Source organism: Sorex fumeus, unplaced genomic scaffold (assembly GCF_029834395.1).
Source record: "Sorex fumeus unplaced genomic scaffold, SorFum_2.1 ptg000037l, whole genome shotgun sequence".
In the NCBI taxonomy this organism is placed as follows: Eukaryota; Metazoa; Chordata; class Mammalia; order Eulipotyphla; family Soricidae; genus Sorex; species Sorex fumeus.
In genome coordinates, this window is record NW_026606094.1 from 56,341,596 (window position 1) to 56,360,827 (window position 19,232).

General features: G+C 34.2%; 1 protein-coding gene across 3 annotated transcripts in view; it reads right to left on the reverse strand.

Moving 5' to 3' along the window:
* DGKB (diacylglycerol kinase beta) overlaps positions 1 to 19,232 on the reverse strand; it is an 808,203-nt gene that overhangs the window by 476,841 nt on the left and 312,130 nt on the right. For all 3 annotated transcript variants that reach the window (XM_056117996.1, XM_056117994.1, XM_056117995.1), the window contains 3 exons: positions 18,703 to 18,819; positions 12,739 to 12,812; positions 10,175 to 10,249 (listed from right to left, as the gene is read on the reverse strand). In XM_056117996.1, the coding sequence (XP_055973971.1) occupies positions 10,175 to 10,249; positions 12,739 to 12,812; positions 18,703 to 18,819 (266 nt within the window). The remainder of the gene's footprint in view (positions 1 to 10,174; positions 10,250 to 12,738; positions 12,813 to 18,702; positions 18,820 to 19,232) is intronic.

A 19,232-nucleotide genomic window follows, 5' to 3' on the forward strand; every position in this document is an offset into this window, starting at 1 on the left:
TTACTCCTGGAGACCCAGACAAATCCTGGGTGCCCAAAAATGGATTTAGGATTGAACCCAGGATCATTACTGGGCATGCAACCCTTGTTGGCTGTGTGCAAGGCAAGCACCTTACCTGCTATACTATTGCTCTCGACCTCTATTTCTATATTCAGTAAGTTTTTTCTGCTTAGCTTTTTAAAAGTAATAACCACAGCACCACCTACTACTAATGGACACTCTATTTACTGTTTTCTGACATCTGCATATATTAGTCTAAGGTGTAAACTTATTGCTAAAGTATAAGATCACAAGGAAAAATGACTATCTTTTGCTGAAAATGCATTGGAAGTTCTAGAACTTCTTCCTGTATCTGGTAGTCAGTGAATAAATGTACATTGAATCAATTTGTATTTGTTGTCTGTGGTTAATGTTAAACTGTCATTTTATTATGTCAGTTGTTGCGACAATATACTATTTGACTGTGGCTTATACTGTTTTGTTATTATTCTAATACATAATACAGCTATTCTATTACCATTCTATCCTGAGATAATCATATGCTCTGAGTTTTCTTCTTTTAATTCATTAGTAAACACTGTCATTTGTGTCACTATGGTAATGTAGAAGGGATCTTGCTGGACAGACTGTGAAAATAACAAAGTGAAGATATTCAGGTAAAAGGATTGTGCATTAGAAACAAGATTTTGTAAAATAAAATAAGGAAAAGTTTAACCATAGACTTATACAAATTGTTTCCTAAAAGCAAGTTAAGGATAAAGTATTATTTTTTGTTATTGAGTGTTCAGGGAATTTGGATAAGTAATGACCTTTAAACAGTAGCACATGTAGCCCTCCTAATTGCACAGGCAACTCCTCCCCTTTCTTTGAAAAGCCTAACAAGTTCTTATTTTCAACATTTTTAAATATATAATCCATTGTTGATATAAGTGGAGAGTGCTTACAGTGTTGTAACACCCGGAAACCTAGAGAGGATTCTCCTGCAAGGCAAGCAATTAATATGGATTTGTTCATTGTAGCAATATGCACTTTTGGTTGTTGCTTTTGTAAGAGCAAATATTCTTAATATAGAAACATACATTGATTTTCAAAATTAATCACACTAGTGATATTGGCAGAGACGAAATGCTTTACACATTTATGGGTGGAATCGAGCTTGCAAAATAATCTGCATCATATTTTATTATTAATAGTAAAGATTAAAAGGGGAGTTCAGCGTTTCAGGTTTACATTAGCAAAATAACCTTTTTATTCCTTAATTTCCAGTAGAGTTGGGTTGAATTTTATGTTTCCTTAGCCATTTGAATTTTTTTTCAGGACTCAGATATAACAAGATTTATAACAAAATATAAAGATGTAATAGTGAAACCTTTATGAGAGACCTTTTAAAAATGGAATCAATTACTATAAATATATATGTATCTGTGTATATATGTATGTGTGTATATATACTAGATATATACATATATATATGCTAACATTGAAAAAGGAGCTATCTGGAAAGATCCAGGATTAGGGACAATACGGAAATAAGAGAGAGGTGATGATTAAATAATTGAGCAGGCTGACCCTCAGTATAATTGAAGGATCACAGCATAGTCAATGCAGTATCCTTCAGATTTGCTCCCATGACATTTGCCTCCAGGAGAACAACAAGGAACATTTCGGTAACTGAAATGCAGGTTTGCAATTAGAGAGGTAGCGTGATCACTGGAATCAGAGAGAAGCATGCATTCTTTTAGGAAATAAGGTGAAACTAGAAACTCAAGACAACTACAGGCTAAACATAAAAACTTGAGACAGAAATTTAACATATTGGGAGAGTACATATATATCACGAAATTGTAAGGAACTAATTATAGAGCTAAAGCATATTTTTAAATAGTCTATTATTAGAATTATAATATATAACAAATTATAACATGTAATATAATTATATATTATAATATGTAATACGACAAATTAATGAAGCAAAGGAAGATATAGAATACTCTGACATATGTATCATTTCATCATCACTGAAATATTTCAAGTCAGAGTTGAAGCCTGACTTGATTAATGTATAGAAACATACATTGATTTTCAAAATTAATAATACTAGTGATATTGGCAAAGACAAAATGCTTTACAGCTTTATGGGTGGGTGGAATTGAGCTTGCAAAATCATCTGCATCATATTTTATTATTAATAGTAAAGATTAAAAGGGGAGTTCAGCATTTCAGGTTTACATTAGCAAAATAATCTTTTTTTTCCTTAATTTTATTCCTTAATAATACCTCTGGATAGCTTTAGTTGCCACTTGATTAATGCTATTTTGGTGTTTTTGTTTGCTTGGAAGTTCTCCCTAGTTACTAGGATCACAGGAGCCAAACGTAACAAGGCTAAGTAGATCTTACAGTACTTGGAATTTAACTTTCATGCCATGCACATATCAAGCGTGCTCACCAGCATTTTGAACTAGCTCTTTGGTAACTAGAACTAAAGGAAAACAAAAACATTCTATCTGTATTTCATTTCAATATCTGATGCTACTTTACACATTCATATAACATGCTTCTGGAACTCAAAGGAAAAGGGTATACAATAAGAAAAAAAACTAATTATATGTATTACTTATTGTAGGCTTCATCTTATTAATGAACTGAACAGTGTCATGTCACTGTCACTGTCCTCCCGTTGTTCATCGATTTGCTCGAGCGGGTTCAGTAACGTCTCCATTGGAGACTTTGTTGTTACTGTGTTTGGCATATCGAATATGTCACAGGTAGCTTGCCAGGTTCTGCCATGCGGGTGGAGGAATCGAACTCAGATCTACCATGTTGGCTGCGTGCAAGGCAAACGCCCTACCGCTATGCTATCGCTCCAGCCAGTGTCATAGGTTGACATATGAACAGTGTCATAGGTTGCTGAAAATTTTATTCTGTGTTTTTATGATGGTACTTTTGAATAAAATTCTCATTTAAACCAACAAACTATATAAAGCATGTCCTTTATAATGACTTTATTTTAATGACTTTATAATACCTTTATAGGTTTCATGTGAACACACGCAATATGTGTGTTCACAATGTGTGTTTGTGTGTGCACTCGTCATGTGTTTGGGTGCTTTCTCACCCTTGCCTGCCATTGCCGCCATCAGATGCATGAGAGAGGAACCAGGCCTGCCAAGCTGGTTGGTGATCAGTCACCATTTATTTCAATCTCTGTCCTACCATTCACTCCATTCTCCCTGTGTGCCTATTTCAATCTCATTGAGCACCTCATTCCAGTCTCACACTGTCCCTCAGTCCCATCTCCTACATTCCCTATACTAGTCTCCCTGCACTGATATTTATAGCCTGGTCAAGAGTCCAACTTCCAAGGGTGAGGGCAGCAACTACACATAGGTCCCATAGTATAATCAATATATGTAAAGCCCTTCCTTCTGGGGAACTCTTCTAAAACAAAGATCTCATTCTGCTAGGAGATCAGTTCAAGGGCAGAATTACATTTAATAATGTATTTCTCTTTTCCTTAGTCCATTACCATTTAAACAGTCACCTTAAATTTACTTCTTAATAATCTTTCTAGTTATATTGTATGGACTCAGTAAGAGATATATTAAGCTTAAAGGGTGGAACTCCTGGGAATATCTTACTATAGATCCCTGACTACAGCCCTCCGGCCAGGTTAGTCCTTCCTAACCCTAGCAGGGTCCTTGTCCAGTCACTTCTCTTTGGATCATGACAGAATTCATCCACGACTATGCTCTTATATTATTAAAAGATTTTGGCACTTGGCCTGTTCTGTTTCAATGCCAGGGTAGCTTACAGCTTGCTCTGGGTCTATCCATTCCTTTCATCAAGACCCTGCTTTTGGAGTACTAGGGACTACGGGCAACTGAAGCATAAGTCAAGTAAATATGACAGATGCTCAGAAGTAAATGTTATTTGGAGTCAATTAACTCATAAGTTATAAAATCATAACATTAACTATGCAAAGGACATAAGGGAAAGGGAAAAGAAATATTTTACTTACAAATACAAATATAGAGATCTCTGAAGAATTTGACTTTATAAGTCACAGGTTCTGGTTAGGGGAAATGAGTGATTAAAAGACAGGGGAAGCAGAGCACAAAGAAGTTAAGATAAATACCAAGGAAATGGGAATGTTTTGGGAGCATTTTGATGGGTGTTACTCCCCTGTAAGTGGAGGAGAAAGGGTGGAGAAAGGACAAACAGGAGTTACCTTATAGTAGGGCACATCAAATCAGCTGATGGCCTCAAATAGAAAATCCTATTGATTGCTTTGGAGTTGAAATATTAGATCCTTCTTTTTCTATAGCATATTTTTTCAGACTTTAAATACAAATTGGAGCTTCACCTATATAAATGTTGTACACGCCAACCTCCATTAACACTTGAGCTAATTTCTTATAATAAATGCTATGTTGTACTAGTTTGTTTCTATGAAGAACACAGGTTAACACAAATACTTTCAAATATTTTACTACTCATTTGGTATTGAACTATTATGGTTTAGAGATTTTAATATGAAACAAAGGGTGCTGAAATTTTAGACAATAAATTAATTAAGCCAAAAGGAAATTTAGGACATTACTTTATTGTGACATAAATTTTCCTAGTTCACAAATTTTAGAATTTTAGGTCTAATAGTAAACTGAATATGGAGTCTGAAGTGATATTAATCACTTCTTTAAGGACTTTATTACTTTAGTAACTTAAGAACTGACCCTCATGCTAGACCAATAATACAGCAGTGAAGATCCCTTCCTTGAATGCATCCAGTTTGGATGCCCAGTGCTGTATATGTTCCCCTGAGCATGCCAGAAATGATCTCAAAGTAAACCCTGACCATCACTTGGTATGCACCTCTCCCAGAAAATGAATTAAGCTTTACTTTTACTCTCTGTGAGAGATTTACTGTTGACAGTAGAATCAGTAGGAAAACTAAATAATCTGTGTGTGTATGCCTGTGTACATGCACATGTGTACATGAACAGACAAACAAGGAAAAAAAATAGATACCTTATGTTAACTGGTATAAACTTCAAGGAGAAATAGGTTTGCTAAAAGAATCTCCAAAAGGATCTCTACTCCAATCATTGGTTTAGTTGTAAGTCTAGGTTACATATAGGTAACAAACAACTCAAAATCTTGGTGACAAATATTACAGAGCGTTTTTAAAAAGTCATTCACTTTAAGGGAGTCATGGGAAAATAAGTCAGTGGGGCCTCACACTCTCTCCCTGTCTATACTTGTGAGCCAAATCAACAAAGAACCAATGCCTGAAATTCTACTAGTCACTACAGCAAAAGAAAATAAAACGTGGAACATATGCTATCTGGCCAATTTATTGTTAGAGAAAACCATATGGTGGCTTCTGTAACCTAACGTAAAATGTACTGAAACAGACAGCAAGTATCTGGAAAAAGGTTGAAAATCGATAAACAGCATTAACAGGATCACGTACAGCCATGGTGATCTGCAAAGTAAAGGAGATTCTAACCCAGCCTTATACAAACACTCCTTTCAAAGACTTGAACCTATTAGGTAAACATATTTGGGTCATTGCACTAGTAAACATTTCTAAGCAGTTGCCATACAGGGAGAAACCCTGTTTGATGTTCCAGATATACCCTTTAAACAGTTGCAAACCAGAACTATAGATTTCATATTAAAATGTTGAATAATAAATTTCATATCTGTAGTTCAATTTGTATGTCTCTGCTCACTTTACATAAAAACAAAATAACGAAATTTACATAAAACAACATAACAACATTTTATTATTTAAAATAAATATTTTAAAATTAATTTTAAAATACTCTTATTCTAAAAGTAAAAAGATAACAGTCATCTCCAGAATTATATTTAGACATCAGAATTCAAAACTAAATGTAGTAAATACACGATACTTTGGGCAGCATACATCTTAAGAGCATGTTGTGGTTTGGAATAATTATTTAATGGCTTTAATATATTTACCGATTTTTTTCAACTTACATGATGAAAAAAAAGTTGGGATATTAAAAAAACACTCAAGGGTGAGACCATGGTGAACTACTGTTTATTCTCACCAATAATTCAATTTTTGTCCCTCAGGTTACAGTATTTTCATTTAGCTTTGAGAAAATAAACATTTTAGATACACTTGTGACAAGAAACTCTCTCTCTATATATATATATTCTCTCTCTCTCTCTATATATATATATATATACACCCCATTCACAAAGTACACAGGGTTATTACATAAGATAAAATATGGTCAGATAAATGTACTTCCGACTGGGACTTGAAAGTTAATCAGAGAAACAAAAACTCCAAAAGCAATCAACATAAACTTCTCTCAGCAACAACTTGCATAGGATCAGCCTTTTAATTGTTCTATTTTTTCCTCAAATTTCATATATTTTTCAAAACACACTGTTTTGCAATTAATTCTATGAGACTTTAAATTATTGAATAAACTTTATTCAATTATCTATCAATATAATTCTTTTGTTTATAGGGCAATCTAGTGTCATATTCAACAATATCACTCATTTGGAGATGTGTAAAAATATAACATTAATTTAATTTCACAACTGAGATAATTTCCTAATTCAAAATTAATAACATTAATAATATTTTGATCAAGCAATTCTACCTTTCAATCTATCTTTTGGAATTATGTTAGTTGGCCTGTAGGATGTGAGTTATTGTTAAATTGAAAATATGCGAATGTGTTTAGGAATGTAAATTGATGTTAACATAGTATAAATGGTAGTAATTTGAAAGGTTAGAAAATCTAAATGTTTATAAATAATGGAATAGCTTTAAAAAACCACACAATTATATCACGATCACAATTACCCTGTTGTTTGTCAATTGCCTCAAGCAGGCACCAGTAATGTCTCCTTCGTCCTAGCCCTGAGATATTAAAAGTGCCATATTCAAGGCTATATCAGGATTAGGAGAATGCGACCATTCATTGTTACTGGTATTTAGCATATTGGGTATGCCACAGGGAGTTAGCCAGACTCTGCTGTGTGGGCAGGTTACATTCGGTAGCCTGCCAGGTTGTCCAAAGTAAGATGCAATTATGTACATCTGTGAAATAACAATATTGATAATATAAGCAAACTGAAAATTAATAGCTTTCATGATTTTGAGGAATAAAACAAATCAGAGTAAATTAAAATGACTACTCAAAGTTATTTTAAAAATATATATGGAACATAGCTATATATGTGTGTGTTTGTGTGTGAGTATATAATATGTATAAATAAACCTTACACATATAAAGAAGTTCTAACTGAGGCCACAAGCTGTCCCCCACGAGAGGCACCTCCATGGCACCAGACCTAATCCAGAGCCTGGCAGTTTGGGGCAGAAATGTGAATGGACTATGCATTAAACTATGGTGTCATGCCCCCCCTGTAGGGAAAGGGTTTCTGATTCTTCCACCTCCTCCCCCCCTTCCCCCGCTGCATCATGGTGGCTGCTGCCTCAGAGATTATTGGAAAGCCAGGTATGAGCCGGCGGTGACAGGGAAACTGCAATAAAATGGGATGTGGGGCAGAACCGGCTCATCCTTCATACCCTACCGAGGCCACAAGTTGCCCTCCATGAGTGGTGATGGGGCAACTGCAACAAAATGGTATGGGGGAAGGAACCGCCACGAGTTGCCCCTCACGAGCGGCTCTCTGGCACCTCCATGGCACCGGAGGCACACAAACCTAATCCAGAGCCTGGGAGTTTGCGGCACAAATGTGAATGGACTATGCATTAAATGACAGCGCCATGCCACCCCAGAGGGAAATGGTGTCTATCTCTTCCACCTCTCCCCCCAACCCCTGGCAGCACGGCGGCTGCCGCTCAGAGCTTATTGGAAAGCCAGGTATGAGTTGGTTTTGACGGGGCAACTGCAGCCTCTTGGGATGGGGGGCAGAACTGGCACATCCTTCATGCCCTTCCGAGGCCACAAGTTGCCCTCCACAAACGGTGACGGGGCAACTCCAACAAAATGGGATGGGGGAGCGAAACCAGCTCCTCCTTCACACCCTACCAAGGGCACGAGTTGCCCCCCACCAGTGGCTCTTTGGCACGGCCATGGCACCAGAGGCACAGAAACCAATCTCGTAATTATCCAGATCTTGGCAGAAATCCCTCCTGACTTAATTAGTAAAATAACAGAAATCCAGGGGCTGGAGCAATAGAACAGCGGGTATGGCTTTTTCCTTGCATGCAGCCTACCCGGGTTCAATTCCCAGCATCCCATATGGTCCCCGGAGCACTGCCAGGAGTGATTCCTGAGTGGAAAGCCAGGAGGAACCCCTGAGCATTGCCAGGTGTGACCCAAAAAGAAAAAAAAATGTATCAGAAATCCAGATTTGCACGGTCACGGCTTTGCGACATCATATCGTTTTCATAACCAGGAATAGAAAACAAATGATTTAAAAATGCCTTTTCAGCAGTTCTGATCATTGGGGGAAAATTCCAAACAATAATGGTGCATCTTTTGTTGAAATAATGAATGTAACTAAAGTAGAGAGAGAGTTCAGTAGAAATCATCTGCCTTACAGGCATCGGGAGGGGCAGGAAGGAGGGTATATTGGGGTTCTTGGTGGTGAAAAATAATTACTGATGAAGGGAAGGGTGTTTGATTATTGTATGACCTAGACTTAAACCTGAAAGCTTTGTAACTTTTCTCATGGTGATTCAATAAATAAATTTAACAATAAATAAATAAATAAAAGTCTTTTGAATGAAAAAAAAGAAGTTCTGAGAAATTACATAGAAAAAAGTGACAATCCTAAGGAGTGGTATAATACTAATATAGGGCATTAACTTAATTTACAAACAATATTCATTAGGTGTAGACTTTTTTCTACAAATATGTATATTAATTCTATCAAGGAATTCAAATCAATTACAGATAACATGTCTATAATTCATCGATTAAAGGAACAATACTGTATATACTTAAAATGGAATAGTGAATAATAAAAATATTATTAGTCTTAAATCAATAAATTTGCCTTTATTTTTATTAAGCTATAAATAACATTATTATTTAAAATAAAATGTTAATAGTAATATAAATAACATTGATAATGAATACAAATAATTGAGAAAATATTTTGTGGTAAGCATATTTTCATACACTTTATGGGCAGGCTTCCATTTCATATTAGAGTTGTCCTATAAGCACATACTATTTATGTTACTTACTGAGAAACACTGAATTTAGGCATTCTGACTCCAGACCCCAAATTCAAATCTTTCCTTCCCTTTGTTTTCCTTCTACAGTGCCTAGAACTAAACCCAGGTCTCACCCTGCACTTGATACTTTGCCATATCCACAACCCCTATTTTATAGAAAAATATACTAGTGACATAGAGATTAGTTTACAAGATTTGTAATTAGCCAATTAATAATTCTGTTTCACTATGAAATATAGAAAAAAATATGTGTTTAGTCTGTCTAGGTGGAGTCACAAGGTATTAGAATGACTATATTTTCGAATTATACCTTCGTGATACAGAAAAAGAATAACTTCTTTCAAGTGCAGACATTAATAAAGAACAAATCAGAGAGTCATTCTGACTATGCGTCAATGTTAATATTATGTCTATTTTTGTTTGGCATGATCTAGATTGGTAGTTCCCAGGGGTACCTCAGCTAGTCAATCATCTGTACTTGATCCTATAGATTCTAATTTTGGTTACTTATAAAGAGTGGTGTTCTGTGGTGTGTGCTCTCTATATTACAGAGGTCACACACATCACTGCTCTGCATCTGAAGGCCGAAAGGAGTAGACAAACAGAAAGGAGTAGACAAAAGAGATGTATTTAGCTATGGGAACCAAACTTAGTTAACTAATATTATTTATATTTACCCATAATATACCACCATATAAATTTTATATTGAGCAAATATAAGAAAATTAATTTTTAAAAATGAGAATACTTTTAAAAATTTATTTTATAATTTATACTTATATATTTGTTACATTTAACACCAAAAGCCTGCTCTTTATAAACCATATATATTTCAAAGTTGATACTCAATATTTTTGACAGTTATGTATATTCTGTCTTCAAACAATGCTATTTCTAAGTGTGTCAGAACACATTTTTAATTTAGTGTTTTAAATAAGTTAATGATCACAAAATTAGCAGACTTACCCTGGCATTGGTCCATTTCCCGAAAGACTGTAAACCTGACGAGGATTTAGTAGATATTGGAACTTTCTATAAATTCTATAAAAATAAAAATATGGAATGTAGAACATTAGAGTTCTCCTTAAACTTAAAGCAAATAACACTCTTAATTATATAATTATTTATTACTGTCATTAAATATGTTTCATAAATTTTATATTTATTATTATTGGAAGTTATAAGCTCAGAAACTATTGAATCTTTAAAACAAAAGCTCAGTAGTCATTAAAAATCCAATATAGTTTATAAATAATAAAATGATGTTTTGCTCTCAATATGAAAGGAATTTTAAATTTTCTCTATAGTTATCTTGATTTTCTTAGATGGATTTAAATAATTTTTTTGTTTGTTCATTTGATGACCACAGTTGACAAATTCAGGGCTTACTCCTGGTTCTGATCTCAGGGATCACATGTAGAAGGATCAGGGGACCAAATGAGATGCTGGTGATTCAACTTGAGTTGGCTGTTGGCAAAGCCAGAACCCTACTGCTCTGGCCCCTCAGATAAACATTTAAAATATATAAATTATAAGATCTCTCTAAATTTTTCTAAATTGTAAAATTTAGAGATTTTTAGAGAAAGCTAATAGAACATTTGTGCCTATGTATAAGCAAATATAAGTATGTAAGCACATGTACATTTATGTAAGCACAGGTATGTGACTTCATTGGCCTAATTATTCCATAAGAGCAATCATCTTAGTCAATCAGTACACAAAATTGCTACTTGAATAGGCAGAGATAAAAGTTTCTTTTTTGCTCGCTTTGTTGTGTTTTGGGTGCCATACTCAGCAGTGCTCAGGCTTACTTTTGGCTCTATGCTCACAGATCTCTTGTGGCAAGGCTTAGAGGACCATATGTGATTCCAGGGACTGAACTGGGGTTGGCTGTGTGCAAGGCAAGCATTGCACTTGCTATACCTTCTCTCCAGCTCCTAAATTCCTACCTCTGCCATGATTGTGTCTTTTATCCTATAACCCTGGTTTTTAGAAGAATCTGGATCAGTCAGGGATTGCTCTCTGTGTGAATAATGTGGAGACATATTTCACCTGTCGACTTGATTTGTTTCATTATTGTACGGAGCAGTTCAGAAGTACTTTGAAAGGCAAAAATCCAGAACAGAAACTCATTGTTATTGATGTCTCGAACATTTTTAGAAACACACAAACAACAACAAAAAACCCAACAACTTAATTGTATTCACAGTAGATCTTTTAAAAGGTGTATTTATTTTTCCTTTGAATTTTAAAACTGTTAATGAATAAACACAAAACAATGGAAACTTCTAATGTCTCTTACTTCAGTTTAATTTTTAATTTATCTATTATGTTAGTGCAGTTTTCAGATTTAAGAAAATGTATTTTTATATACTTTAATAAGCCATTCTACACAGCTTGGGAAAGAGTTTGAAGTGTTAGAGCCCTTGTAAAACTTTAGTACAACTTAGTTTCCTGAGTACCAGGAACTACCTCCCCAAGTCACAAACAGGAAGCAGACCTGAGCACCATTAAGACGTGCCACCAATTGTCAAACTCTCTCCCCATCAAAAGTCCTTCCATAAGCAAAAATCATTTTGACTTGAGGGAATGTTTATTTACTTGAAAAAATATTCCTAATTTTCTCCTCCTGAGACTTCTTTCTCATTAATTTTCAGCATGAAATATTATGAAATGTATTTTTTAAAGAATAATAAATAGTAAGAAATGTAATTTTTTAATTGTATTCTAGGTATCTGTAGTATAGACAGTTGACAGACTGAATACTGAGGGTGAACTATTCTGCATTTAGTTATTTACTCATCTTTGATATGTCTAAAAGTAATGCAACCTTTATATTTAATAAAAACTATGAAAGCATATAAATATTTAATTATTAGGTCACTATAGTAAAAGTATTTCTATCGTATTTAGTAAAGGTAAAGGTAAAGGTAAAGGCCCTCCCGTTGATCGTCGATTTGCTCGAGCGGGCCCAGTAACGTCTCCATTGGAGACTTTGTTGTTACTGTGTTTGGCATGTCGAATGCTCTCGGTAGCTTGCCGGGCTCTCCGAGAGGGGCAGAGGAATCGAACTCGGGTCGGCCATGTTGGCCGCTTGTAAGGCCAACGCCCTACCCGCTGTGCTATCGTATTTAGTAAAGAGATATAATACTGAGTACAAAGCCTGGTATTGATCCTGAGTTATTCCCAAGCTCAGAACCAGGAGTAAGTGCTGAGCATTCTGGCCACAAAACAGAAACAAAGTTTAGAAATTTGGTAAGGTACAGATAATTCAAATATGGTAGCAAAACATTTATAACAAGCCATTATATTAAAATTTCATCTGGAAAATCAAGATTTTATCATATTATTATATAACATATAGAAACTATGATCTTTTATTTCTCATTAAAGTCTGTAAACCATATACATTAATATTTTCAAACCACAGGATCTCAAAATTAAAAACATGTCTTACACTATCCTAGTATATTTATTTATATTTATAAATATATATATTACATAGAGAGGAATAATTTAAGAATAGATACCTTTCTCCTTGCTTCCCACCACTCTTGGGGTTCACAAAAACTAAAAGTGGATGTGTCCCAGGAACAGGAGTAATCTAGAAAAAGATAGGATAAAAATTCACATTAATTTTAAAGACCTTTGAATATACCTAATTTTTAAAATATCACTTAGCAAGAATATGGTTCTTTTTCTTTGTAAACTGAATTGATGTAGACATTTAGGGAGTTAACATTTTTTTCTTGTGACATGAAAAGTATATAAATGAATATATAATATACATAACAGAATCATAGAAACAAACAGAAACATAATACAAAATAAATACATAAAAATATTATATATATATAGTATGCAATATTAAATATATACAATAGAATCATAGATACAGATATATATATGGTTTTAATATATATACTCTTAGAAAAGAGAAATATCCAATTATATGAAATAATCCAATACAAAGAATTCTACTTTTATATAGTACCCTGGCATATGTGGAATTCATCTTCCTACCATTTGCAAACTGGTATCTCTAAATAAGTTAGTTTGAGACCTCTTTCCAACTATGAGTCCATCGCTACACACTCCCAGAAACTTTGTTCTTCAGTATTTTCTTTCCCTGCTGAGGAGACTACCAGTTAATCAGATAATTTTTGCTAAAGAGACTACATTAAATCAACTGTGTCCCTACTGTACATAAGTCATTCATTGCTTTCAATACTACTCTTTCTTTCCCCATTGATCAGAAAAAGTATACATTCTAGAGGACCTCATGTTCCATGGGATAAATAGATTATACTAAATCAAACAGAACAGTAAATTTCTATGACAATACATACAAAATGTATGTAGTTAGCAATTCACGGGTGCTGTGAGTGGTTGATGGAGTGGTAAAGGACTCCACTATAGAAATTCACCTGACCTCTTTGTTAAGAGGTAAATTCCTTTAAATAAAAGTAGTACTGTAGCACTGTCATCTTGTTGTTCATCGATTTGCTCGAGTGGGCACCAGTAACGTCTCCATTGTGAGACTTGCTGTTACTGTGTTTGGCATGAGGAGCTTGCCAGGCTTTGCGGTGCAGGTAGGATACTCTTGGTAGCTTGCCAGACTCTCTGAGAGGGACGAAGTAGTTTTATTTAATATACGTCTATGAAATTCCATCTACATCCAGCATGGCAAAACTATTTTAGTAAAATTACAGTAGTTGAACAGTGGGTTGCAGAGTTGAAATCAATCAACTTATAGCTTCTTTCTGAGCTACGATCAGGGACCATTCCTGCCTCTGTGTTTAAGGATCACTCCTAGAAGCGCTCATATGTGGTGGCAGGGATTGAACAAGGGTTCCCTTGCATGTAAAACATCAATAATAGTAATAACTGAGAAATATTTCAGAATGTAAAATATATATTTATAAAATGTAAAGATATAATATATATAATTATCTAGTCATAATACAAATGCTGATAGAAAATTGAGGTTTTTCATATCTTGATTATAAATAACGCTACAAGTAACATATGTGCATATGAATTTTTGATTAATGTTTTTGTATTCTTTAAATAGAGCCAAAAAGTTGTATTACTGGAGTCCTATTTTATTTATAGTCAAAATTTACTGTCCACCGAAGTATGGAGGGAAAATGGCAATGAAGAAATGATTTGATTGCTGACAAATTCAGTTTGGGAATCTCAGAATGTGCAAGAAACCGAGTCACACAAAAAATAACAGAGAGGAAATTATATAGCCCCCATCTACGGATATATAACACAAATTTTTACATATTACTTATGTATAATTTATAGTTCCAGTAACCATGAGAATGAAATATCACAAATAAAACTTGAGGGACAATAAGAATTGGTACTCAGGGAAACAGCTCTGGTTCAGATTTAGATAGTTAAGTGTAAATACCGACCTCTATACTTGTGTTAAGAGTATTAGAAACTAGATTTTTCTCAAGTGGCCTTTAATTTGGAAAATATTTTCAAAGACTAATTAGGAACAAGATAACTTAAACAACATATGGTTCAAAAGTGTTCTATTTTATACTTATTCTGTTTTAACCTGTGGAAAATTGTAATTTTCTATCTTTGCAAGTTAAGAAATTATAGTTTCAATTACATTTGATCATATGTATTAAGTGTAAACCTATGTGTGAGGATGACAATGACAGAGTGCCTAACCACCACTATTTGAAGTCACCCAGGACTCAGGTTAATTAATGAGACTCATCCTAAGGTTATACATGATCTATTACTTCCTCTAATTAGAAATAATAATCCTGATCATTATGCTGGTTAGCTGGAAAGAAGTAAGATGAATGTGCTTAACTATGATTAATAGTTTTCTCTAAGCAGTGTAGATCTCTTCTGTCACTGTTATATGCAAACCGGAGCAGCAATGCATACTTTTTCATATGTATTTTTAAAAACACAGAAAAGGAATGTTCTGTACATCCTTTTCCATTCCTGATAAAGAGCAATGGTTTTTCATTTTTTTACTATCATATATGCCAGACACAGTAACAACAAAGTCTCCAATGGAGACGTTACTGGGCCCGCTCGAGCATATAAAATCATAAATTTTCCCCTTTTTTGGAACTAGCTAACTGGATATTCATTCCTTTACCATTTAAACTTCGGGAGGGGGTCTGTGGAGTACCCCAGCTGGCTCAGGGCTTATACTGCACTCAGGTGCAAAGCCAGGTGGGCTCTGGTGGGCTCAGGAAACTCTATGGAGTTGTGGGGTCTGTACCCAGGTTAGCTGTGTACAAGGTGACTGATCTATCCACTATATCTCTGTAGCGCCCTTATTTTACAATTTCTCTAAAGTTTGTGTAACAATGCATATGCATCTTATTTTATTTTGATGAAGTAAAATAGATTATTGTATAATATCATATACAAAGTTTACAAACTTCAAAATAAAGGATGATAACAATTACAGAAATATTTATTTTTAGCTAATTTGTGAAGATCCTTTCTCATGATTTTACTTGACATTTTTAGAGGCCCCAAAAGTTATGACTTATTATCTGATAATAGAGTAGAAAAACAGCTCAGAAAAGTTAATTATATACTGCTTTTAATGTGATTTTAGCAATACTAAGATAAATATTTTATATTACTTTTAATAAAAAATAGAACTTTGTCATTTTAAATTCTTTAAACACTGTAAATGAACATTTAGTTTAGTTTTGTTTGTTGGCCTCACTGGTTAGAGTTCATGGATTACTCCTGAATATAAGCAGGTATCACTCCGGGTGGAGCTTGGAGGACAATGTGTGGTAGCAGACACTGAACCCTTGCCGGCTGTGTGTGAGGCTCATCCACTGACATGCTGTATCATCTTTCTGGGCCCGATGCACAAACATTTTAATTTTTTTTAGCTTTTGTTAGGTATAATTATCCAAATTTCAGGAAATTGAGGCTAGATAGTAAGAAGCACTTCTAGTGTCATTTATAATTTTTATCTCAAAGTCTGCCACAACATAGAACACAGAATAAGATAGCAAACTATTCAGTATTGTGATACCTTTTAAAATATACGAACCAAGGAGAAAGTATCTTAGAAGTAAAACAAAACTGGGAGTTAGGATGAAACTTAATCAGGCCTTACTTTTAGCACTAATTGTGCATCACTGAAGATTTTACTTCTGAACATTTACATTGAAATTTTTTAAAAGGTTACAATAATATGAAGTCTATATCAAACATTTATTAAGAGGATTAAGTAGATTAATATGCATAAAAATATAGGAAATGTGCTATCTTATATAAAAAAAGTCTTGTCACACGCAAAACCTACTGGAAATTTAAGATTTCATTTCTTTTTTATTGTTTTTGTTTCAGGAATCCACAGAAATTATTTTTACTAATTAATATTTGCAATGTGAATTTCCTAATGTTGAATATTTAAACAAAAAATATAGTAACTCTTATTTTTGCTATAAAACTTGTGAACAGATTTATTGGAGCCCTAATATGAGGCTTCTTAACAGATATGAATTATAAATTAGTATAAATCTTGATTTAGTCTTGATAATTTCTATAATCTAAGATAATAATTTAATAATTTTATCATTTGAGATTTCCTCCTTTATAAGATGGTCCAGGGGACAGAAGGAAATTGGGACACTTATGAAGGGAAAGTGACAGAGGTGATGAGATCTGTGCTGGAACACTGTAGGCCTGAAATGCAACTATAAATCATGTTGACTTAATAAAATTTTTAAAAATAATTTCCTCCTTCATATATTTGAATTTTCTTACTTCGTAAACATTTTCTAGTTGAAATATATTGTATTTCATCAAACAATGCACTAAGCTACCTATAAAAATCTAAACAATTATGAAATTTTTAGTGAAGGAATCAAAAGAAAGGTGGATAATTAGACAACTACTGTGTTCTGAAATATGCTTCCAAATAATGCAATATCAGATATGTCACACACAGTAACAAAGAAAAAGGAAAATATCAAACGAGTATTAAAACCTGTTGGGGGAATGGTCAAAAACTTATTGAAAGTTATGTATTGTGACATAATATACTCCTCCTTAGTAAATAGTCATTTCCTGGAATACAAAAAACTGAAGCACATTCCTAAGAAAAATAATTGTAGGTAGACATGTAGGTAGACACTTAGGTGGGCATGTAGGTAGACAAAAGAATGAACTTCAAGGACCGGAGAGAAAAAAGCTTGTAGGGCTCTTGCCTTGCATGTGTCTCATCTGTGGTTGATCACTGGCATCCCATATGGTCCATAAAGCCCTGCCAGAAGTTATCCCTAAACAAAGAGCCAGGAATAATCCCTATGTAATGCCAGGTGTGGCCCAAAAGAAAAAAAAATGAATGAATTTTATAATTTAGCATTTAAGTAAACATTATACTCATCATACTGGAATGAGACATAGAGGCAAATAAGTAGAATACTTTCGATCTATATGTCTTAAAATACAAATGAAAAGCTGGGGAAATAGTGATATGGGGCTGTCTTGCTCTTTTCAATCCCTGGCAACACATATGCTCACCTGAGCACTGCCCTGTGGCACTCCTGAGCACACAGCCAAGAATAGCCCCTGAATACAGCTGTGTCTAGCCAAAACCACTAGCCCAAATACACGTGGAAAGAAATATATTATACTTGATGTTGGCAAGGGCTGGAGCGATAGCACAGCGGTAGGGCGTTTGCCTTGCACGCAGCCAGCATGGCCAACCCGAGTTCGATTCCTCTGCTCCTCTCGGAGAGCCCGGCAAGCTACCGAGAGTATCTCGCCTGCACTTGCAGAGCCTGGCAAACTACCTGTGATGTATTCCATATGCCAAACACAGTAACAACAAAGTCTCCAATGGAGACGTTACTGGACCCACTCGAGCAAATCGATGAACAACAGGAGGACAGTGACAGTGACAGTGATGTTGGAAAACCTAGATATCATTTAAAGCCACTTAAAATAATTTAATCAATATCTTGAGCCACTCATGTTTTCTTGTGCTAGAAAATTATAGGACATTTCAATTTTGATTTAAAGCTCCCCAGATATAGATACAACTATAACAAATTTTTTATTTTGTTTATTTAAAACAAAAGTATCCACATAACAAAGGCTATTTTATCCTTTCCAAAAATAACTTTTTTCCACCAAATTGTCTCCTCCAAATATATAGAACACATATGGAGAAAGTATACTTGTTAATAAATAACACACACATAATAATTTATAGAGTTAGCAATAGTCTGTAAAACTTTCAGATTGACAAATGATCTCTGACCATTTAGTATGGATGGAGATAACAAAAGTGATTAATTATCAGTGTCTTTCTGTCAATCAGTTGTAAAACTGACATCTTGACAAATTAATAAGATCTGATGCCATCTATTGAGCTAATAATCTTCACAATAAAAAACAAGTTGATAGACAAATGTTTAAGAGCACAAAAGTAACAAATATGCAAGCTACAAGAGGTTAATTTAAAAGCATACCTGTAGACCTTGTCCATCTACAGTAACTGAGTTGGCTCTTTGCATTTTATTTTTGTCAGTCACTTTGTTTGGCTGCTGAGAAACACCCTTTTCCTTTTTTGCTGTTGTCTGTCTTTCCTGTAAGGAAAAATGACTTACAAAATTATTTTTCTTTTACTAAAATGGGGAAAATTATAGAAGTTTCCTGGCCACATCATTGAATCCAACTTTCCAATTAAGAATTTCTGTGAATAATATGAAAGTCATTACTTTCAACTGATAGTGGCTTTCAGATGACTCAATTGTAGGTGTATGATAAAATAACAGTTAGAGCCCGTAAAACTTGGTATTACTCCTATGTGATTACAATCTCTTTAGCTTGTATGGTACAATATATGGAATATTGTACTAATCTGTACTAATTTTCCATTCAGAAAATTAATCTATCAACATAATGCAGCAATTTCTTCTAGCAGTATGCTTTATTTTTATTTATTCTCTCACTTTTTCTTAAAATCAATGGCATCTCACTATAACATCAAATAGTAAAT